Source organism: Triticum dicoccoides, chromosome 3A, assembly GCF_002162155.2.
Source record: "Triticum dicoccoides isolate Atlit2015 ecotype Zavitan chromosome 3A, WEW_v2.0, whole genome shotgun sequence".
Taxonomy (NCBI): Eukaryota; Viridiplantae; Streptophyta; class Magnoliopsida; order Poales; family Poaceae; genus Triticum; species Triticum dicoccoides.
The window spans coordinates 449,221,291-449,245,880 of NC_041384.1; the positions used below are offsets into that span (position 1 = coordinate 449,221,291).

The 24,590-nt window shown below is 44.2% G+C and overlaps 1 protein-coding gene across 3 annotated transcripts; it reads left to right on the forward strand.

The window, feature by feature from the left end:
- Positions 1 to 10,257: 10,257 nt before the first annotated feature.
- On the forward strand, positions 10,258 to 13,739 carry LOC119268515 (putative pentatricopeptide repeat-containing protein At5g52630). Of its 3 annotated transcripts, XM_037550173.1 has the most exons (3): positions 10,258 to 12,926; positions 13,291 to 13,415; positions 13,542 to 13,739. In XM_037550173.1, exon 1 carries the CDS (start codon positions 10,258 to 10,260, stop codon positions 12,052 to 12,054), a length of 1,797 nt encoding a protein of 598 aa, XP_037406070.1. In that variant the 3' UTR covers positions 12,055 to 12,926; positions 13,291 to 13,415; positions 13,542 to 13,739. The 3 variants fall into 3 exon arrangements, with proteins under 3 accessions (XP_037406070.1, XP_037406069.1, XP_037406071.1); XM_037550172.1 differs by having other exon boundaries at positions 13,291 to 13,739; XM_037550174.1 differs by lacking the exon at positions 13,291 to 13,415.
- Positions 13,740 to 24,590: the final 10,851 nt, after the last annotated feature.

Here is a 24,590-nt window from a genome sequence, read left to right on the forward strand (position 1 = left end):
CATCTTGCCCAAAAGGCACGGTTCGCAAGCATCAAATGATTCATAACCAAGTGATTCCGAAAATCCATCTTTATGGAGTTTCTTCATGCGCTTTACACCGATATGACCCAAACGGCAGTGCCACAAATAAGTTGCACTATCATTATTAACTTTGCATCTTTTGGCATCAATATTATGAATATGTGTATCACTACGATCGAGATCCAATGAACCATTTTCATTGGGTGTGTAACCATATAAGGTTTTATTCATGTAAATAGAACAACAGTTTATTCTCTTACTTAAATGAATAACCGTATTGCAATAAACATGATCAAATCATATTCATGCTCAACGCAAACACCAAATAACATTTATCTAGGTTCAACACTAATCCCGAAAGAATAGGGAGTGTGCGATGATGATCATATCAATCTTGAAACTACTTTCAACACACATCATCACTTCACCCTTAACTAGTTTCTGTTTATTCTGCAACTCCCGTTTCGAGTTACTACTCTTAGCAACTGAACCAGTACCAAATACCGAGGGGTTGCTATAAACACTAGTAAAGCACACATCAAACACCTGTATATCAAATATACCCTTTTTCACTTTGCCATCCTTCTTATCCACCAAATATTTAGGGTAGTTCCGCTTCCAGTGACCATTTCCTTTGCAGTGTAAGCACTCAGTTTCAGGCTTTGGTTCAGCTTTGGGCTTCTTCGTGGGAGTGACAACTTGCTTGTCAATCTACTTGAAGTTCCCCTTTCTTTCCCTTTGCCCTTTTCTTGAAACTAGTGATCTTGTCAACCATCAACACTTGATGCTCTTTCTTGATTTCTACCTTCGTTGATTTCAACATCACGAAGAGCTCGGGAATTATTTTCATCATCCCTTGCATACTATAGTTCATCACGAAGTTCTACTAACTTGGTGATGGTGACTAGAGAATTCTGTCAATCACTATCTTATCTGGAAGATTAACTCCCACTTGATTCAAGCGATTGAAGTACCCAGACAATCTGAGCACATGCTCACTAGTTGAGCGATTCTCCTCCATCTTTTAGCTATAGAACTTGTTGGAGACTTCATATCTCTCAACTCGGGTATTTGCTTGAAATATTAACTTCAATTCCTGGAACATCTCATATGGTCCATGACGTTCAAAACGTCTTTGAAGTCCCGATTCTAAGCCGTTAAGCATGGTGCACTAAACTATCAAGTAGTCATCATATTGAGCTAGCCAGATGTTCATAACTTCTGCATCTGCTCCTGCAATAGGTCTGTCACCTAGCGGTGCATTAAGGACATAATTCTTCTGTGCAGCAATGAGGATTTAACCTCAGATCACGGATCAAATCCGCAACATTGCTACTAACATTTTTCAACACAAATTTCTCTAGGAACATATCAAAATAAACACAGGGAAGCAACAACGCGAGCTATTGATCTACAACATGATTTGCAAAATACTACCAGGACTAAGTTCATGATAAATTTAAGTTCAATTTAATCATATTACTTAAGAACTCCCACTTAGATAGACATCCCTCTAATCCTCTAAGTGATCACGTGATCCAAATCAACTAAACCATATCCGATCATCACGTGAGATGGAGTAGTTTCATCGGTGAACATCATTATGTTGATCATATCTACTATATGATTCACGCTCGACCTTTCGGTCTCCGTGTTCCGAGGCCATATCTGCATATGCTAGGCTCGTCAAGTTTAACCTGAGTATTCTGCGTGCGCAACTGTTTTGCACCCGTTGTATTTGAACGTAGAGCCTATCACACCCGATCATCACGTGGTGTCTCAGCACGAAGAACTTTTGCAACGGTGCATACTCAGGGAGAACACTTCTTGATATTTTAGTGAGAGATCATCTTATAATGCTACCGTCAATCAAAGCAAGATAAGATGCATAAAAAGATAAACATCACATGCAATCAATATAAGTGATATGATATGGCCATCATCATCTTGTGCTTGTGATCTCCATCTCCGAAGCACCGTCATGATCACCATCGTCACCGGCGCGACACCTTGATCTCCATCGTAGCATCGTTGTCGTCTCGCCAATCTTATGCTTCCACGACTATCACTACCGTTTAGTAATAAAGTAAAGCATTACATCGCGATTGCATTGCATACAATAAAGCGACAACCATATGGCTCCTGCCAGTTGCCGATAACTTGGTTACAAAACATGATCATCTCATACAATAAAATTCAGCATCATGCCTTGACCATATCACATCACAACATGCCCTGCAAAAACAAGTTAGACGTCCTCTACTTTGTTGTTGCATGTTTTACGTGGCTGCTACGGGCTTAAGTAAGAACCAATCTCATCTACGCATCAAAACCACAACGATAGTTTGTCAAATAGACTCCGTTTTAACCTTCGCAAGGACCGGGCGTAGCCATACTTGGTTCAACTAAAGTTGGAGAGGCAGTCGCCCGCAAGCCATCTCTGTGCAAAGCACGTCGAGGGAACCGGTCTCGCGTAAGCGTACGCGTAAGGTTGGTCCGGGTCGTCTCGTCCAACAATACCGCTGAACCAAAATATGACATGCTGGTAGGCAGTATGACTTGTATCGTCCACAACTCACTTGTGTTCTACTCGTGCATATAACATCAACATCATTAACCTAGGCTCTGATACCACTGTTGGGTTTCGTAGTAATTTCAAAAATTTTCCTACGCGCACACAGGATCATGTGATGCATAGCAACGAGAGGAGAGTGTTGTCTACGTACCCAACGCAGACCGACTGCGGAAGCGATGACACGACGTAGAGGAAGTAGTCGTACGTCTTCACGATCCAACCGATCAAGCACCGAAACTACGGCACCTCCGAGTTCGAGCACACGTTCAGCTCGATGACGATCCCCGGATTCCGATCCAGCAAAGTGTCGGGGAAGAGTTTCGTCAGCACGACGGCGTGGTGACGATCTTGATGAACTACAGCAGCAGGGCTTCGCCTAAACTCCGCTACAGTATTATCAAGGTATATGGTGGTAGGGGGCACCGCACACGGCTAAGGAATCGATCACGTGGATCAACTTGTGTCAACTTGTGTGTTTAGAGGTGCCCCTGCCTCCGTATATAAAGGATGGAGGAGGAGGAGGCCGGCCAAGGCAAAGGTGCGGCCAGGATAGGGAGTCCTACTAGGACTCCAAGTCCTAGTAGGAGTCCACCAAGAGGGGAGGAAGGGAGAAGGAATAGGAGGAGAAGGAGAGGTGGCCGGCCCCCTTTTCCCTAGTCCAATTCGGACCAAAGGGGAGGGGGGGCGCAGCAGCCTTTTTCCTCTTCCCACTAAAGCCCATCAAGGCCCATTACTTCTCCCGTAACTACCCGGTACTCCGAAAAATACCCGAATCACTCGGAACCTTTCCGATGTCCGAATATAGTCGTCCAATATATCGATCTTTACGTCTCGACCATTTCGAGACTCCTCGTCATGTCCCCGATCTCATCCGGGACTCCGAACTCCTTCGGTACATCAAAACTCATAAACTCATAATATAACTGTCATCGAAACCTTAAGCGTGCGGACCCTACGGGTTCGAGAACAATGTAGACATGACCAAGACACGTTTCCGGTCAATAACCAATAGCGGGACCTGGATGCCCATATTGGCTCCTACATATTCTACGAAGATCTTTATCGGTCAGACCGCATAACAACATACGTTGTTCCCTTTGTCATCGGTATGTTACTTGCCCGAGATTCGATCGTCGGTATCCAATACCTAGTTCAATCTCGTTACCGGCAAGTCTCTTTACTCGTTCCGTAATACATCATCTCACAACTAACATATTAGTTGCAGTGCTTGCAAGGCTTATGTGATGTGCATTACCGAGAGGGCCCAGAGATACCTCTCCGACAATCGGAGTGACAAATCCTAATCTCGAAATACGCCAACCCAACATCGACCATTGGAGACACCTGTAGTACTCCTTTATAATCACCCATTTACGTTGTGATGTTTGGTAGTACCCAAAGTGTTCCTCCGGTAAACGGGAGTTGCATAATCTCATAGTCATAGGAACATGTATAAGTAATGAAGAAAGCAATAGCAACATACTAAACGATCAGGTGCTAAGCTAATGGAATGGGTCATGTCAATCAGATCATTCTACTAATGATGTGACCTCGTTAATCAAATAACAACTCATTGTTCATGGTTAGGAAACATAACCATCTTTGATTAACGAGCTAGTCAAGTAGAGGCATACTAGTGACACTATGTTTGTCTATGTATTCACACATGTATTATGTTTCCGGTTAATACAATTCTAGCATGAATAATAAACATTTATCATGATATAAGGAAATAAATAATAACTTTATTATTGCCTCTAGGGCATATTTCCTTCAAAAGATAGGTCTAATCATTTCAGCAAAGCGCTCAAAATCTTCATCATCCTTTTTCTTGGATGGTTTAGGAGGAAAAGGCATGGGTTTCTGAACTCATGGTTCTCTTTCTTTATCGTGCTTCCTAGCAACGAAGTCTCTCTTATCATAACGTTGATTCTTTGATTGTGGGTTATCAAGATCAACAGCAGGTTCAATCTCTACGACAGGTTCACTAGAAGCATGCAAAGTCCTATCATTTTTGTTTTTCTTCTTTTTAGAAGAACTAGCTGCATCAACATTAGTTCTCTGAGAATCTTGCTCAATTCTCTTAGGGTGGCCCTTAGGATACAAAGGTTCCTGAGTCATTTTACCCCCTCTAGTCATAACTCTAACAACATTATCATTTTTCTTATTATTTAATTCATTGAGCAAATCATTCTGAGCCTTAAGCACTTGTTCTACTTGAGTGGTAACCATAGAAGCATGTTTACTAATAAGTTTAAGTTCACCTTTAACTCTAGACATATAATCACTCAAGTGTTCAATCATATAAGCATTATGTTTCAATTGTCTACCAACATAAGCATTGAAGTCTTCTTGTTTAACAATAAAATTATCAAACTCATCCAAGCATTGGCTCGCAAACTTAGTAGATGGGATTTCACCCTTATCAAATCTATAGAGAGAATTTACCTTTACTACCTGTGTCGGGTTATCAAGACCATGTATCTGTTCAATAGGTGGTAAATTCTTAACATCTTCAGCTTTAATACCCTTTTCTTTCATAGATTTCTTTGCCTCTTGCATATCTTCAGGACTGAGAAATAGAATACCCCTTTTCTTTGGAGTTGGCTTAGGAATTGGTTCAGGAAGTGTCCAATCATTTTCATTACTCAACATATTATTCAATAGCAATTCAGCTTGACCAACAATTCTTTCCCTGAAAACACAACCAGCACAACTATCTAGGTGGTCTCTGGAACCATCGGTTAGTCCATTATAAAATATATCAAGTATTTCATTTTTCTTGAGAGGATGATCAGGCAAAACATTAAGTAATCGGATAAGCCTCCCCCAAGCTTGTGGGAGACTCTCTTCTTCAATTTGCACAAAATTATATATTTCCATTAAGGCAGCTTGTTTCTTATGATCAAGGAAATATTTAGCAGGGAAGTAATAAATCATATCCCGGGGACTATGCACACAACCAGGATCAAGAGAATTAAACCATATTTTAGCATCACCCTTTAATGAGAACGGAAATAACTTAAGGATAAAGTAATAGCGATTTTTCTCATCATTAGTGAACAGGGTGGCTACATCATTTAATTTAGTAAGATGTGCCACAACAGTTTCAGATTCATAGCCATAAAAAGGATCAGATTCAACCAAAGTAATTAACTCAGGGTCGACAGAGAAATCATAATCCTTATCGGAAATACAGATAGGTGAAGTAGCAAAAGCAGGGTCATATTTCATTCTAGCATTCAAAGATTTTTCTTTCAGCTTAGCTAACAGTTTCTTAAGATCATATCTATCATTGCAAGCTAAAAAGTCTCTAGTGGTTTCTTCATCCATAACATAACCCTCAGGCACAACATGCAATTCATATCTAGGGAGAAAATCTTCATCATCACTTTCATCAATATTATCAGTTTCAATAATTTTATTCTCTCTAACCCTAGCAAGTTGTTCATCAAGAAATTCACCTAATGGCACAGTATTATCAAGCATAGAAGTAGTTTCATCATAATTATCATGTAAAGCAGAAGTGACATCATCAATAACATGCGACATATCAGAATAAATAGCAGGTGTATGTGTCGTAAGTTTACTCAAAACAGAAGGTGAGTCAAGTGTAGAGCTAGATGGCAGTTCCTTACCTCCCCTCGTAGTTGAGGGGAAAATCTTGGTTCTTTCATCTTTCAAGTTCCTCATAGTGATAAACAGATATAAATCCCAAGTGACTCAAAGAATAGAGCTATGCTCCCCGGCAACGGCGCCAGAAAATAGTCTTGATAACCCACAAGTATAGGGGATCGCAACAATTTTCGAGGGTAGAGTATTCAACCCAAATTTATTGATTCGACACAAGGGGAGCCAAAGAATATTCTCAAGTATTAACAGTTGAGTTGTCAATTCAACCGCACCTGAAAGACTTAATATCTGCAGCAAAGTATTTAGTAGCAAAGTAATATGGAAGTAACGGTAATGGTGGCAAAGGTAATAGTAATAGTTTTTGTAGTGATTGTAACGGTGGCAACGGAAAAGTAACTAAGGAAAGATCAATATGTGAAAAGCTCATAGGCAATGGGTCAGTGATGGATAATTATGTTGGATGCGATTCCTCATGTAACAGTTATAACATAGGGTGAAACAGAACTAGCTCCAGTTCATCAATGTAATGTAGGCATCTATTCCGAATATAGTCATACATGCTTATGGAAAAGAACTTGCATGACATTTTTGTCCTACCCTCCCGTAGCAGCGGGGTCCTATCGGAAACTAAGGGATATTAAGGCCTCCTTTTAATAGAGTACCGGAACAAAGCATTAACACCTAGTGAATACATGAACTCCTCAAACTATAGTCATCACCGGTAATTGTCCCGACTATTGTCACTTCGGGGTTAACGGATCATAACACATAATAGGTGACTATTGACTTGCAAAATAGGATGAAGAACTCACATATATTCATGGAAACATAATAGGTTCAGATTTGAAATCATGGCACTCGGGCCCTAGTGACAAGCATTAAGCATAACAAAGTCATAGCAACATCAATCTCAGAACATAATGGATACTAGGGATCAAACCCTAACAAAACTAACTCGATTACATGATAAATATCATCCAACCCATCACCGTCCAGCAAGCCTATGATGGAATTACTCACGCACGGCGGTGAGCATCATGAAATTGGTGATGGAGGAAGGTTGATAATGATGATGGCGATAGATTCCCCTCTCCGGAGCCCCGAATGGACTCCAGATCAGCCCTCCCAAGAGAGATTAGGGCTTGGCGATGGCTCCATATCGTAAAACACGATGAATCCTTCTCTCTGATTTTTTTTCTCCCCGAACGTGAATATATAGAGTTGGAGTTGAGGTCGGTGGAGCATCAAGGGGCCCATGAGACAGGGGGTGCGCCCCAAGGGGGTGGGCGTGCCCCCACCCTCATGGACAGGGTGTGGGCCCCCTGGTGTTGATTCTTTCGCCAGTATTTTTATATATTCCAAAAATATTCTTCGTGAAGTTTCAGGTCATTCCGAGAACTTTTGTTTTCGCACAAAAATAACACCATGGCAATTCTGCTGAAAACAGTGTCAGTCCAGGTTAGTTCCGTTCAAATCATGCAAGTTAGATTCCAAAACAAGGTCGAAAGTGTTTGGAAAAAGTAGATACGATGGAGATGCATCATACCATCTCGCCATTTTATATAGAATTATACAGATTATTGTGTTGAAGACAAACAAGGCGCCTCAAGAATAAGAACTAAAAGGATGAAGTGTGTGTGTCTCATCCATCAAGTGCGCATAAAAATGAAGGAGAAATTAATACCTAGGAACTAGAGCAACTCCAACGGGGCGACCCATTTCGTCTGCTGGTGTCCGTTTGGGTCGGCGCGGGCACAAAAGGCGGCCCAACGCGCCGACCCAAACGGACGCGCGTTCACTTGGCGTCCGTATGCCGACCCATTCCCGGCCCATTTTGAGTCGGATTTGCGTCGGCGCGGACATGAGACGGACGCACGCGCGCCTACTCCTCTCCTCGGGCCCGCACGAAGGCATACACGGCGGCCGAGGACAAGCTTCTTTGCGAGTGTTGGCGAGACATTGGACAAGACCCCAAGATGGGCGCCGAACAAAAACATTCAACTTTTTGGATTCGTGTCCACTGGGAGTTTCATGAGCGCAATAAGTTTCCTCCTTACCAAATTATGAGCACGCGCGGGTGGGTGTTCATTTCGAAGTGATGAAGGGTGATCCAACAAGAGTGCAACAAGTTCTGTGCCACTATTGAGAGCGTCAAGGCCCACCTTGTGAGCGGCATCGGCATGCAAGACATGGTATGCTAGCAAGCCACCCTCGTTTGTGTCATCAAGTTTATGCTTGCGGGTTCATTTGCATACCATTTGCCAATATGCTTGCATGGAAATATTTGTAGGCATTCAAGGTCCAACACAACGACAAGTGCTTCAACCTCTCCCATTGCTTCAGGGTCATCAAAGACGAGGAGAAGTTCAAGGCGCAATATGCCGCCCTCAAGTCGCGTGGGGGGAAGAAAGCCATGGAGGAGGTTGGGGACGGCGAGCCGGCACAGCCACGGGGGAAGACCAACTCCAAGAATGAGGACAATCGGGACGCGGCATCGAACGCCTTGATCGCAAGCATGGAGGGCATGATGAACAAGAAGGACTCAATGGAGAAGGAGCGCCGGCGTTTCAAAGAGCAGCAAATGAACGCCTTCATGGAGATCCAAAGGAGGAGGCTTGAGATGAACGCGGAGAAGCAAGCCAAGATGCTTGAGATGGAGGCGGAGAAGCAAGCCAAGATGCTCGAGATCGAGGCCGCCAACGCCAAGACCAAGACCAAGGCGAAAGAAGTGGCTCTCGCGAGCATGATGACCGAGGTGGAGATCATGAAGGTGGATCTCAACACCGTGTCGCCAAGAAAGAGGCCGTGGTTCGAGAAGATGCAGGCCGACATGCTCAAGTTCACCGACGAGTGATCTCGTGGCCGCAAGCACCTTCCTTTTTTGTATGCCGGCTTGTGTGCTGGCATGACCACGGGTGGCGTGATCGAACTCAAGTCTCACCCCTTTTATGTGCTAGCATGTCTGCCGGCCGCTGGCGAGTGCGCCAGCATGAACTGTGTGCTGATATTTTTTGAAGCCGGCAATGTATGCCGGCGCTGGCATGGTGCCGGCATGAGACATGGCCGCAGCTCTTTTTAAAAAAAATGAGTGCGGACATGAAAATGGGTCGACGCGTTAGGCGCACTGCCGACCCAAATGTAAAACAGGGCGGACGCCGGACGAGCGGCCGATCCAAATGGACAAAAGACGGACAAATGCGCCGTCCGTTTGGGTCGGCCCGTTGAAATTGCTCTTAGATACCTAAAGAGGTGACCGTGCACGGCATAGATTCCTGCAAGACAAATAGCAATGACACAAGCGTTTGGACTAATAACACAATAGAATAATACTTGGTAAGAGGGCACGACACGAGAGTGGATTTGGAAGAGGTGAGAGGGACTAAAACACACTTAGCAAGATTTCTTTATGACTCAGTGTGAATTCTAAAAATTGCACCAACTTCCAAATAATGCCTTGGTATATAGGATTTGAAAATTAGGCCTTTTAAATAACAAAGCAGTTATATAAAAATCGTACCAAAAATACCATACGTGATGATTTTTAATGTATGATTTATATGCATTTATGGTAGCGTGCGTCTTGCTGCCATTGTTGGGTGGCACCGTTCGAATATTGTTATGCCACATTGCTACTACGGACATGTTAATTATTTTTCTAGTTGCAACGTATAGACATATGTGGTATTATAATACTATAGCGATCTAAATGGTATTATATTTGTCTATAGAGGGAGTGTATTTCTTTTGTGAAAGTTGAGATTATTTTTGATAAACTTAGTCAAGCTTTATAAAGTTTGATTCAGGTCAAGCTAATAAGAGCAGTAAATAAAAACAGAGGGACTTAAACAGTTAAACTTATTCCCCCTCTAAATAAATAGTCTTTACATTTTTTGTAAACAATGGCAATGCCGTCCCTCGAAAGAAAAAGATGCCGGCGTCATGCCAGCACTACCCTTTCCGTCCACGCAGCCTAGTACGTAGACACAAAAAGTTCAAGCGGCGGCAGTTAAGTCGCGAACTCGAGCCATATGACCCCGCTGTTGCCGCCGCTCGCCGTGGCTCCCGCCTGCGCGCGCACGCTGGCCGACCTCCTAGTCGCGCTCTCAGCCGCCCGCGCGCTTCCCAAGGGCCAGCAGCTCCATGGCCACCTTCTCAAGGGCGGCCATCTCCCCGCCGTCGCCTCCTCGCACGCGCTGCTCGCCCACCACCTCCTCACCTTCTACGCCCGCTGCTCGCTCCCCGAGCTTTCCCTCCGCGCCTTCCTCGACCTCCCCGCTGCCCCCTCCCCCGCCGCATGGTCCTCCCTCATATCCTCCTTCGCCCAGAACGGCCTCCCGGAGGCAGCCTTTGACGCCTTCCGCCGCATGCTCGCGGCCGGGGTCCCCGCCACCGACCGCTCCATCCCCCCCGCCGCCAAGGCCGTCGCAGCTGCCGCAGACTCCTCGCGCCCTCCGCTTGCCCCGCATGCTCTCCATGGCCTCGCCTCCAAGACGCCGTTCGCGGGCGACGTGTTCGTGGGGTCGGCGGTTCTTGACATGTATGCTAAGTGCGGGAACCTTGCGGACGCCCGCCGGGTGTTCGACGAAATGCCGGAGCGGAATGTGGTCTCGTGGTCTGCCCTCATTGGTGGCTACGCGGATGCTGGGATGCACCCTGCAGCACTCTGCATCTTCCGCTCGGCACTGGAGGAGGCTGTGCAGGTCAATGACTTCACAGTTTCGTGCATTGTCCGTGTGTGTGCTGCAGCCACACTCTTTGAGCTTGGGGCACAGGTGCATGCCCGGTCTATAAAGACAGCACTTGATGCATCACCGTTTGTGGGCAGCTCGCTTGTTTCTCTCTACTCCAAGTGTGGCCTTGTGGATTGTGCTTACCAGGTGTTTAGTGCAGCACCTGAGAGAAACCTTGGGATTTGGAACGCAGTGCTCATTGCATCTGCACAGCATGGCCATACTTCCACAGCATTTGAACGTTTCACAAAGATGCAGAATGCCGGGTTCCGTCCTAACTTCATTACCTTCCTGTGTTTACTCACAGCATGTAGCCACGCTGGTCTTGTCGATGAGGGGAAGCGATATTTTTCCCTCATGAAAGAATATAGAATTGAACTGCAGGTTGAACATTATGCTGCAATGGTTGACCTACTTGGTCGTGTAGGGCGTATAACTGAAGCACTGGACCTTATTGAGTCAATGCCCATGGAACCACCTGACTCTGTTTGGGGTGCACTCCTAATGGCATGTCGCATGTTCAAGGATGCAGACACTGCGGCAATTGCTGCAAAGAGACTGTTTGAGACAGGGTCTCGCAGCTCTGGTGCACACATGCTCTTGTCAAGCACGTATGCAGCTGCAGGAAGGCATGTCGATGCAGCACTTGCAAGGAAGGCAATGCGTGATGCAGGTATACGGAAAGAGACTGGTCTTAGCTGGCTTGAGGCTGCAGGAGAGGTGCATACCTTTGTTTCAAACTGCAGGAGACATCCAAGAAGCAGCGAAATTTATAATGTGCTGGAGAAAGTTGGTAAGAAAATGGCGGCAGCTGGTTATGTGGCAGACACTAGTGCAGTAGTTAAGGATGTGGACAGAGATGAGAAGTGCGCATCACTGGGGTATCACAGCGAAAGGCTAGCAATAGGGTTAGGGCTCTTGATTGTTCCGGAAGGTGTGCCAATCCGAGTTATGAAGAACTTAAGAGTGTGTGATGATTGTCACAATGCAGTTAAGTACCTCAGTAAGTGTACAGGAAGAGTTGTGGTTCTCAGGGATAACCGTCGATTCCACCGGTTTGAAGATGGGTTGTGCTCTTGTGGGGATTTCTGGTGATCTTAGATCTACACCATTCTCTTTCCTATTGTCCTTATTGGGCAGTTTGGCTCACATGGATTCATCGATTGGGTCTTTCACTTAAAGTACATTTCTTTGATAAATGGATCTATGTGAACTCAGAAGCTGATACGAGTCATAAAGTTTATTTTGGCATAATAGTGAGGTGATGGATTCAATTTTAGGGCTGCTTGGAAATTTTGCAATAAGTCTGGTCACTTAGGATGAAACAATTCTTGGATATGGAAGATTGCCACATAGTGCTGCTATTATTCAGGGTCAACATGACTCTGTGGCCTTCTTATTTACAGTATTCATACAATGTACCATGGATCCACTCGAACATAGCATTTTTTGTTGACTAGTTAGAGAAGAACTCATGATATTATCTTATGAGTTATGGCATCATACTGTGGTGCATATTGCTTTCACATGAGTGTAACCATAGCCCCTCACAGAGCGATCGAACATTTAGTTGCACTTGTTTATTCCATTTTATCCGGGAGAAGATCAAAATGGGCCACTAAACACACTATTGTGCATATCTCTCCACTGTTGTGAAATCGACCGCTTCATGCTTTGGCAGACCCATGTGTGCATGCCTTTTTCTTGGGCTTGTCTGATAATCTGCATTTAGTATGTACACTTTCATTCCAATGCCCTGCAAGTCCTAAAAGAGCTGCTTCTCCGGTTTCACCGAAACTGCAAAAGATTGATTTCTTTGGATTGGATGTTGTCACCTGTATCTGTATACTGAAACTGCTGGGCTTAGACATGCTCTTGTGAGACAGGTCCTTCAACAGGATATCCTTATGGTCAACCTCAGTTCAATGATTTGACGCCACTTCCTTCTGCACAGAAGAATGACTGAGGTATTTAACAAGCTACCCAATTTTTTTCTTTGGACTAGTTTGAGTGATCCAACGAAAGTGATGCAGCAATAGTTTGAGTGATCCAACGAAAGTGATGCAGCATGGTAGAGTATAATTTCTTTACGTTTTCATGATATGATCGTACCTAACACTGTGGAATGATATACTTTTTAAACTGAAAAACAGTAGGGGAAGAGGGTTTCAATTATTGTATGGCCAGTGTCACTATCTGTAATTCTTCTGTAAAGGAACTAGGTATCATATATATATTTATTAATCATGGGTAGTACGGGTTTTAATATCGAATCTTTTGGTTAGTTGGCATGATTTGATGGATGCATTTCGTTTGGAAAATGTCTTGCAGACTGATTGTGTACACAATCACTGGTGTTATTGGTCAGAGTAAAATTTTGGGCAGAAGACACTGTTCATTGCTGGTCCCAAATGATGATTGGTGAACCCCTCTCTTTTGAACCACACAAAGATATGGTGTGTTGCACGTTATTTGTCTTCCCTACTTGTTCGGGCTAGTGCCAGTTGGTATGAATAGAATGATAGAATTATCTTTGGGTCCTTAGTTGATCCTTGCAAGCTTCTCTATGCTTTGAAATACAGGATGAATGGTTGCCAGGTGGGTGAGAGATTTGGTAGGATTAGAGAGTGACAGGGGAGCTCATCTTCAACACGCATATCAAACTGCAGCCTGCAGGTTTCATGGGGAAGCCAGCAGTCTAGCATGTCCTACATATATATACAAAAGGTTTAAGTTGTGGGCTCTTGTAAGCAACACAAACAGAAGCATTTCCTGTCAAATATGAGTTCTCTAAGAGGGTTTGGAAATATCGCCAGAAGATGGAGAGAACTCAACGGTGCGAATTACTGGAAGGGGCTACTTGATCCTCTTGACGTCGACCTCCGGAAGAATATCATCAACTATGGTGAGCTCTCACAGGCAGCATACACTGGGCTCAACAGAGAGAGAAGGTCAAGGTACGCTGGGTCTTGCCTCTTCAGACGCAAGGACTTCCTCAGCAGGGTAGATGTATCAAACCCTAATCTATATGAGATTACGAAGTTTATATATGCAATGTGTACGGTGAGCTTGCCGGATGATTTCATGATAAAGCCGCTGTCAAAGGCCGCATGGAGCAAGCAATCAAATTGGATGGGGTTTGTTGCTGTGGCCACCGACGAGGGTAAGGAAGTGCTCGGGAGGCGGGATGTGGTGGTGGCATGGCGTGGGACAATACGGGTGCTAGAGTGGATGGATGACCTTGATATTTCCTTGGTGCCTGCTTCAGAAATAGTACGACCAGGCAGTGCCCATGACCCCCGTGTTCATGGAGGATGGTTGTCCGTCTACACGAGTACTGACCCAGGGTCTCGGTACAATAAACAGAGTGCACGATATCAGGTAATTCTTGTTATTCTTGATTCAGCATTAGTATATCACCAGAATCAGTATTATAGATTGCCTCATGTTCTGAAGCACAAACCTCTAAATTAGGATATAGTTGATCTTTGTGCGTGTTAAACCCCATGATCTAATCAGTGTATAGTTTGTAATGATGCATGTGCTTGAAGTTTCAGTTTTCTTCCATTTGAAGTGAAGCAAAAGAAAAGGAAACAAAAGACATGCATATTAGTCTGTCGGGAAAGCAAGTCTTGCTTCCTGTTTTACGCCAGCGAGTCGTTGGTGTTTCCGTGTTCAGCCTTACTGCACTACGGAAACATCATGATCGTTTTTAGGCGGGGAGTGATTCCCCTTATTATCCATCTAAAGTTTAGCTTGCATAAAGACAATCATGGCACAGCACAACGTGCACTTTAAGACAGTTTGGATTACTGGGGCCATGGTATTTATTTAATCAAGTAGATGTTGAATTGTGCCTCTTACTAGTCATGCATATTTGACGTGGCCTTCGGTCAAACTATTTAACAAGCTTGCATCAGGTGTTGGATGAAGTCGAAAGGCTGCAGGATCTGTACAAGCAAGAGGAGACCAGCATCACCATAACAGGTCACAGCCTTGGGGCCGCTCTTGCAACCATTAGTGCTACCGACATTGTCTCCAACGGCTACAACAAGACCTGCCCGGTCTCGGCCTTCGTGTTTGGTAGCCCCAGAGTGGGCAACTCCGACTTCCAGAAAGCATTTGACAGTGCAGAAGATCTGAGGTTGCTCCGTGTCCGGAACTCCCCTGACGTGGTCCCAAACTGGCCAAAGCTGGGATACAGCGACGCCGGCACGGAGCTCATGATCGATACAGGGGAATCACCCTACATCAAGAGCCCTGGGAACCCCTTAACATGGCATGATATGGAGTGTTACATGCATGGGGTTGCCGGGACGCAAGGGAGCAACGGAGGGTTTGAGTTGGAGGTTGATCGGGACATCGCGTTGGTGAATAAACACGAAGATGCACTGAAGGAGTATTCGATCCCACCGTCTTGGTGGGTGGTTCAGAACAAAGGTATGGTGAAAGGCAAGGATGGTCGGTGGCATCTGGCCGACCATGAGGATGATGATGACTGATCCTTTTACGTGATGCAATTCAGTGCGACAGCTGGGCAACAAGTTGCAACCAACGAGCTTTCCTTTAGAACATGGGAAATATTCTGCATGTCTTCTTTTAACTGTTTGAGAGTAAAGAAATGCATCCTGTTATGTTCCAACTCATATTTTTCAGTGAAGTTATTTGCTTTCGGGACCAGTGAGTTTAAAGAACTCTGTTCGATCTTGCTGTAATAAAGTCTTAAATTTGTTTAGCTGTGCCTGTGTGACATTTCCCTGCATGAACAACGTTAAGGAACTTGTGTGCTTTGTGCATTATTTGATTATTTCCTAATAACAAGTAACATGCACATAGTCGCATGTTAGGTGTATCAATTTTCCCGGTATCAAAGGTGTTTTACTCATTATCTGATAACCCACTAGATAATTGCACGTGCAATGCAATGAGGCCACAAATATTTTGTACATAATCACCGTGATTTATCTGTCGTTTTAGTATGAATGTATATGTCCGAAAATGGACTTAGCTGCTAATTAAATCAGTACTTATTGATTTACCAAAGTAAATTTGGTAAGCCAATAAGTGAGGTGATTTTCAAGTAAAACCGTTGGAAAAAATCGGCAAAACGGAAGGCGGTGTGGGGTGAGGAGGGATGACAAAAGGAATGAATGTTTTAGTAGAAATTAATGCACGGGGTCTTACTCACGGGACTTCTTTTTGCGAGGAGAAAGAGAATTTATTAATCAAGCGGCGGCCAAGTCTGCATTACAAAGATCAGGCACCTCGCCTGGTCCTGAGCGAAGCCACACGACAGTGCATTTCTTTATTCTACCAAAATTTGCTAAAAATGACTAACTGAGTTTTGTTCGCGCCTAACATGCTTGACTAAAAATTCCCTACCTTTCTGAAGGTGTGATCTAATTTCTTGCACCATCATTGTATGAGCTGATCTGTCATCATCAGTACTCGTAATCAATTTCACAACATCCAAACATGATGGGTTTTCGTCAAAAAGCTAACCTCATAAGTTAATTTCTTCAATACTAGAAATTCTTCAAAGAAAATAAATAATGTTTGCAAGGTAATTTCCCAACTTTGGATAAACCATTGGTATCAGACCCATGTTATGATGTCTCGTTCCTTGTATCAAATCTAAGAGACAGTAAAAATTGGACCATTTTCCTTATTGAAAGAAAACAACAGCCATGGCCAGCTCGTTCCATAGTTCCATAGTGTATCTCCAAAGAAAACACAAAACAAGAGCCACCCAACCCACTTGGAAACAGTTCAAAGTATTCCCTAAAAAACGGTTCAAAGTAGGAAAATAATGTAGGATACGCTGAGATTTGTTTCTTAATCACCCAGTAAATACGCCATTTATCTCTCCGGTCCACTTGGCTTCCCCGTACCCGGTCCCATATCTCTTGTGTTGCATTTCTTTCTCCACTTTTGTCGATTTAATATTGCCACCGATTGCATGCGACACGAACAGTCAGTTTGATAGGCCACCGTACCTTGTTCTCCAATCGCAGGCGCTAAGGAAGGTTATAAAATCAAAGGTGACGATGTGCCTCGCCTCAAGATATAGCTTATTGCTTCCATTTCATTCTATCTTTCTTGCTTGAGTGCGTCATAGATCCAAAACCACTTTTTCATCCTGCCTTTTGGACACTTTTTCATCTTGGCTTTTGGAAAAAGGCGTTTTTATTTTTATTCCAGAAGATGGCTTTTGGAAAAGTAGTTAATATTTTTTCTTAGACAATGAAAAGTTGTTCATTTTTAGGGCGAAAAGTTGTTATTTTGTTTGAGATGAGACCACAAAAGTTCTTAACTTGAAAAGGCAGGAGAAAGACCGAAAGGGGTTGTCCTAGATGGTAGGGAACGGAAGCCTATCATATTTAAATTAGCACAGCTAATATGCCTGTCATGCTTGAATCAAAAGAAATAATTATTTCGGTCATGCTTAGGTGACTTTTTTCGAGCCTCACCACCTCCTATTTAATTTGAGCACAGCTCCTCCTATGTTGAACTCATTATTTTATTATGAGAAAAGAACATCATGGCTGAGAAGTTGAACCTTGTACTCACTGCTTCTAAAGAAAATATCTGGTGGAAACCAGATTATACTGAGGACTTCATAGAAACCATGTTTACAAATGTATTAATTTTTTATAGTTACAAAGGTGACGTTATATTAACATGTAAAATTTAGAGAAATGATAATTTGGGAGGTTAGGAGGTCCCAGGGAACGCCCCCGCAATCATTTGGTCCAGATCATGCGGATGGCAAAAATAAATTAAAGATCACTGGCATTTTTTTGCGCTACAAGTTAATTTTTACTTTCGATCATGGCAAGTGTTACAGTTCAAAATTTAATGTTCAAACTAATATTCATTTGGCAGGCAAAAAATAATTATGCATGAATAAGGATGTTGCGCTTTTTATCACTGTTCCCTCATGAATTCTTTTGTATCTCTCAAATGAATTTCTCTTCTTTTGTGATGGATATTTTTTTTCTTTGAACTTGAAAATTTACATGCCTGTACAACGTCACCTTTTTAACATATTGTACTTTGTGCATTACACTCTTTTTTTGTTTGGCAAGTTCACATTTTTTGTACAATCGCTATTTGCAAGGTTTTTTTTGTTGCCGATATGTTTTTTTAGTTTTCTTCTTATTTATTAGGCATACATTTTGCAATTACACTTTTTACACTTCTTTCTTTCTACAAGTGCACTTGTTGTTTATGTGGTAGTTTAGTAAAATAATTGTTTCTTCTTAGTATTAATAAGGGCGTTGGTGAGTGTATGCAGAAACAAAGGAAAAAACGAAAAGAATGACTGCACTATATCTAAATCACATTCAACTGTGTTTTTTTCTTGAAAAAACAGCCACATATCTTATAGTCATCTCATAATGTTTTCTGATTTGACCTCTCTCTCTCTCTCATCTCTTTTCCTTGTCTTGTCACTCATTTATTTCTCCTCTTGATATCATCTCCATAGTGGCACTGCACCAAGACAGAAATCGCGATGATGTAGGCGACCCATGTTTGAGCCTAAGCCGTCATCGACGACACAAGCGAGCTAGGAATGAGCCAGAGCCAGAGATGATGCAGCCAATCGTGCCGTGGACGGTGGAGGCAAGGCTGCGGTTGGAGTTCGTGTGGGAGTGGCTACCCGACACTTGGAAGGTGCGTGAGAGGAGGAGTGGGCTTAGAATAATGTCCCAGAGACGGATGGTGAGGTGGTGCAACAACGATGCCGACCCACGGTGTAACACCCTGGATGTAATTTACCTTATCTGTACTCTAACTCTTGTCGTTTCCGCCACTAAGTTATTTTATTTTCCTCGGTGTCGGGTTTTTGTCTTCGTGTGTTGTTGTCTTTGTCATGCATCTCATATCATGTCATCATGTACATTGCATTTGGATACGTGTTCGTCTCATGCATCCGAGCATTTTCCCCGTTGTCCGTTTTGCATTCCGGCGCTCCTATCTCCTCCGGTGGTCCTTTCTATCTCTTTTCGTGTGTGGGGGTTAAACATTTCCGGATTGGACCAAGACTTGCCATGCGGCCTTGGTTTACTACCGGTAGACCGCCTGTCAAGTTTCGTGCCATTTGGACTTCGTTTGATACTCCAACGGTTAACCGAGGGACCAAGAAGGCCTCATTTGTGTTGCAGCCCAACACTCTTCCAATTTGATCCAAAACCCACAAAAAACCCTTCCATCATCTAGAGTGTTCGATCACGATCGCGTGGTCGAAAACCATGCTCAATTTGGAGCCTCCTAGCTCCTCCTACCTATAAAATGGTCTCTTCCCTAAAAATCCCAGATCCAAAACCACCCTAACCCTAAAATTTTGTCTCCTCCGCCGCCGGACGTGTCTGCTCCCGCCGGACATGCCCCGCGCCGCCGCACCCGGCCACTCAGGAACTGCCACATGGCCCCGCCGCCTCCCACCGCTCCGGCCTGGGAGGCCCAAGTCGGGCCCCCGCGAGCCCATCGTCCGCCGCCGCCGTTCCATGCCCGCACCGCCCGACTCCTCTCCCTCCGCCGCCATCGACTCTGGCGCCGGCCCGCTCCGCCACCACGCCGGCGAGCGCCGCCCCTCGCCGGACTTCGCCTCCTCGCCGCCCCCGATGCAGATCGCCACCCCGGCCTCTCCACCGACCCGAGCCGGCGCCGCTCCGCACCTCCGCCGGCCTCGTCGCGTCCGGCCACCGCCGGCGCCGCCCCCGACCCCCACCTGAGCTCCGGCCACCTCACCCCAGCTCCGGCCTTCTTCTCCGGCGACGTTGTTTGACTTCGGTGAACAGTGCAGCTACAGTGCCCGGATCCGATCCAGATCCAGATTCGAGACGGTTGACTTTTCATCCCCGAACCTAATTTTTTTACAAACTTTGGCATGCTATAACTCCGCATCTGTAGCTCCGATTTGTGCGTGTAGCATATCAAAATGTTCATCTCGACGAGTACATCATTTCATCTCATTGCATCATTTTCATTTAAGCTCATCTTGATGCCCGAAATGTTGTTGGAAGAGTGCTATCTGAGGAATTTGTCAGATCTGTTTCAGCAAATAGCTATTTGTCATTTTTGCCATGATTAATGTGTGCATGCTATGATCCTGAGCTCTACATGTGTTTTGTTATATGACATGCCATCTTTACAAGGGTGCTTACGATGTATTTTTGTGACATTTGTGGTGACTAGCACAAGCTTGCAAAGTAGCATAATCGGTAATGCTGATTTCAGGGACTTAGAATTTCACTAAGTCCTTGTCCTGATTTTGTTGTTATGCCATATGTTCCTGTTGTTCCCTAGTGATCCATGTCTCTTTTGAGGATGATCAGTAAGGATGTTTTGTTAACATTGTGGTGCTATATCTATCCATGTCTTTGTTTGCATTGATGGAGCACCCTAGCTTAAGTCAATCGAGCTCTACTTTTGCTATATCGTGAATCCTGGCAAATTGTTGACATGTTTAGCGATTTTGCCGAGGATGTTGCTATTGATCCGTGCATGCTATATTCTTGTTCTTGCCATGTCTTCTTGATGGGTGTATGCTTAATTTGTCATGCCATACTCTGTAGTGAGTGCATCGAGCTCGTAAACATGCCTATTCGTTAACTGATTTGCATGCTCCAGTTTTTCACTAAGTCTGAAATCTGTTTATGTTTTTGCCATGTTCACATGCTTGAAATTGTATTTTCTGATCCCCTTTGGCTCAAGGTCACTAAGGGACTTTTATTAAGTGCTTTGAGTAGCTTCATGCCATGCCTTGCTTTGCCATGTTAAGTTCCTGTAGCATGTACTTTTCATGCTCTAAAGTGTGCTTCTTGATGATAAATTCCAGACTTGTGTTAATTTCACTAAGTCTGAAACCTGTTATCATTTGTATTTTTGCCATGCTTATTTGAACCTATTATTGGATGAATTAGCCGTAGCTCAGTGTTCATCTTTTGTCAAGAAGCATGAGTGGATCCCTTCCATGTATTTTGTTGTCATGTTTGAGTGCTGTAGCGTATTTATCTTGATGCATTTAGTTGGTCACTTGCTGATTATCACAGATCGGTGCCATATTTGTTTTGCTTGCCATTTCCAAACCGTGCATCCGATTCCGGTGATCTTTATATCGATTTCAACCGAAATCTCCTCACCTTTTCAGTGGCACTCTTGGATTTCCACATTAAGGCCAGGTCCAATCATTTCTTATCAAATCTTGTATATGCATCGCATACTGCGTCCCGCATATCATACCATGTTTGCATCATGTTGTTTGAGCATTGCATGTGGTTGATTGTGTTCCGTTTGCTTGTTGTTCTTGTTTGGGTAGAGCCGGGAGACGAGTTCGCGAACGAGGAGCCCGTTGAGTTCTCTTACGAGGATCAAGTCAACTCTGACAACTTTGCAGGCAAGATGACCATACCCTCGAAATCACTTCTATCTTTGCTTGCTAGATGCTCGCTCTTTTGCTATGCCTATGCTACGATACCTACCACTTGCTTATCATGCCTCCCAAATTGCCATGTCAAACCTCTAACCCACCATGTCCTAGCAAACCGTTGATTGGCTATGTTACCGCTTTGCTCAGCCCCTCTTATAGTGTTGCTAGTTGCAGGTGAAGATTTGAGATCGTTCCTTGTTGGAACATTGTTTATTGTTGGGATATCACCATATTATCTTGTTTATCTTAATGCATCTATATACTTGGTAAAGGGTGGAAGGCTCGGCCTTTTTGCCTAGTGTTTTGTTCCACTCTTGCCGCCCTAGTTTCCGTCATATCGGTGTTATGTTCCCGGATTTTGTGTTCCTTACGCGGTTGGGTTATAATGGGGACCCCTTGACAGTTCGCCTTGAATAAAACTCCTCCAGCAATGCCCAACCTTGGTTTTACCATTTGCCACCTAGCCTCTTTTTCCCTTGGGTTTCCGGAGCCCAAGGGTCATCTTTATTTAAACCCCCCTAGGCCAGTGCTCCTCTGAGTGTTGGTCCGACTGAGCTGCCTGCGGGGCCACCTCGGGGAGACTTGAGGGTTGGTTTTACTCGTAACTAGTCTCATCTGAGTGTGCCCTGAGAACGAGATATGTGCAGCTCCTATCGGGATTTGTCGGCACATTCGGGCGGTGTTGCTGGACTTGTTTTACCATTGTCGAGGATGTCTTGTGACCGGGATGCCGAGTCTGATCGGAATGTCTCGGGAGAAGGAATATCCTTCGTTGACCATGAGAGCTTGTGATGGGCTAAGTTGGGACTCCCCTGTAGGGATTTGAACTTTCGAAAGGCGTGCCCGCTGTTATGGGCAGATGGGAATTTGTTAATGTCCGGTTGTAGATAACATGAAACTTAACTTAATTAAAATGAATCAACCGCGTGTGTAACCATGATGGTCTCTTCTCGGCGGAGTCCAGGAAGTGAACACGGTGTTGGAGTAATGCTTGACGTAGGTTGCTCTAGGATCACTTCTTGATCATAGTTGTTCGTTCGTGCTTTTGCCTTCTCTTCTCGCTCTCATTTGCGTATGTTAGCCACCATATATGCTAGTCGCTTGCTGCAGCTCCACATCATACCTTGTCTTACCTATAAGCTTAAATAGTCTTGATCGCGAGGGTGCGAGATTGCTGAGTCCCCGTGACTCACAGTTTACTTCCAAAACCATATGCAGGGACCGATGATACCGTTCCAAACGATGCGCTTGAGCTCAAGTGGGAGTTCGATGAAGACTCGCGTCATTACTATGTGTCTTTCCCAGATGATCAGTAGTGGTGCCCAGTTGAGGCGATCGGGGACTTTGTCGCATGTGGGGGTTGATCTTTATTTTGGTACCGTAGTCGGACCATGAGTGTATTGGATGATTGTAATGTTATTCATGTATTTGTGTGACGTGGCGAGTGTAAGCCAACTATGTACCTTTTCCCCTTTTATCTATTTACATGGGTTGTTGTGAAGATTACCTTACTTGCCACATTGCTTTCAATGCGGTTATGCCTTTAAGTTGTGCTTCGACACGTAGGAGATATAGCCGCATCGAGGGCGTTACACATGGATAGCTAAAGTTGGTGGTGGGGTCAGTGCAGGTGGGTACGTTGTGGAGGGGAAGTCGTGGTGGAGATGGCGAAAAAGAGTAGGAGTGATAGCGTGAAGGAGAGGGGAAGGAAAGTGGCAAGCGATGCTAGGCTTTCGTCTTCCGGATGGTTCCGACCAAGGTGATAGCCTCTGCTAGCCCTAAAGTAGGAAGAACGAGGTGGTTAGAATTGACCACTTGAGGCTAGCAATGTGACCGTTAGTAAATTATCATTATCGGATATTTTGCTCCCTCCAAAAGTATAAGTATTGTTTTCTAAGATGTTCACGAAGTGAAATTCTACATTTCGATGTTTTCATTCATAGTTATAGTTTGCAAAGAAAACTACAAGCCAACACTACACTAACAACATGTAAATAACAGTGGCACATTGATATGGCGAGACGGTTGGACTGTCAGGCCTGCTTTCAATGGCGGAGACAGGGGGACCAGCCAGGGGCGGACCTATGTACAAGCAACCGGTGTCACAGGACACCGGGTAATTGTTCCGATTACGTTATATTTATAGCCCATGTAGGCGTGTGACACCGGTAAAATCTATTGTTGGACATCGGCGAGAAGCCACCAGGACTGAGCGCTTGCGCAACCCATCTAATGGCCCATATGCAGCCTATCTAATCGATCGACCCAAAGAAAATCTGATCAGATCCTCTTTGTGTGTATCTACGCATATTGCCTTCTAGTTTCTCGCCTCCTCTCCAACGAATCCTCATGGCCTCGTCCTCATCCCATGGGACAACCCGTGGCTCACCATCGCATGGCGGCACACCGACTTTTTCCCTGGATGGCTGGATTAGTGGAGAAAATATTAAGGCAAGGTAACTCCCTCATATTTTTGAAGTCCAATCCTTGGCTAGGGTTTTGAACCTCAAAGGTCTTACAATTGAGAATTAGGTTACGATACTTATCCAAATTTGAGGAGTGGTTCCCATCTGTTTCAGAATTGGATCACTATGATATTCCAAAATATTATTCTGATTCACATCTATTTGAGATTTGGATTACTCTGCTTTTTCAGGTTTTCATGGTGATTTTCCAATTTACCAATCATCTCTGTTTCCTTAGTTTGAATTTTTTACGTATATATTCAACTAGTATTTCTAGTTAAACACTTCATTTTGCTTTTTTGGCAAGCATTTTTACTACTGTCCATTTTAAATTGTTGAGTGTTATTTTTATACAAACCATGTACTACAAGCATGATTGTAAATTGTCTGCTAAATCTTCATGATAGCGATGCAATTGCTGTAGGGGAGCCTCGGCCGGGTGTGGGCACTGCAATGTGGCAACCGCTATGAAATCCTCAAATTCAGCAAAAACATCCAAATATCATCTATCCCTGGTGAAAAATTACCCGCTATAGCTGCTGAGAGAGTCTGCCCCGACTCCCCCCCCCCTCGAATAAAAGCAATCACTCCATGGGACACCAGGACATTTTCGTCCTGGGTCCGCCCCTGGGACCAGCAGCCCCCCTACATCCCTGATTTAGTCTTGTCCTAATTAGGAGATGAACAACGTATAATTTAGGAAAAATATGTGTATCACCGTAATTTGGCCC

What these genes read in the sequence shown, in the direction of transcription:
- LOC119268515 (XM_037550172.1), top strand. Translation starts at nt 10,258, where the DNA reads ATGACCCCGCTGTTGCCGCCGCTCGCCGTGGCTCCCGCCTGCGCGCGC.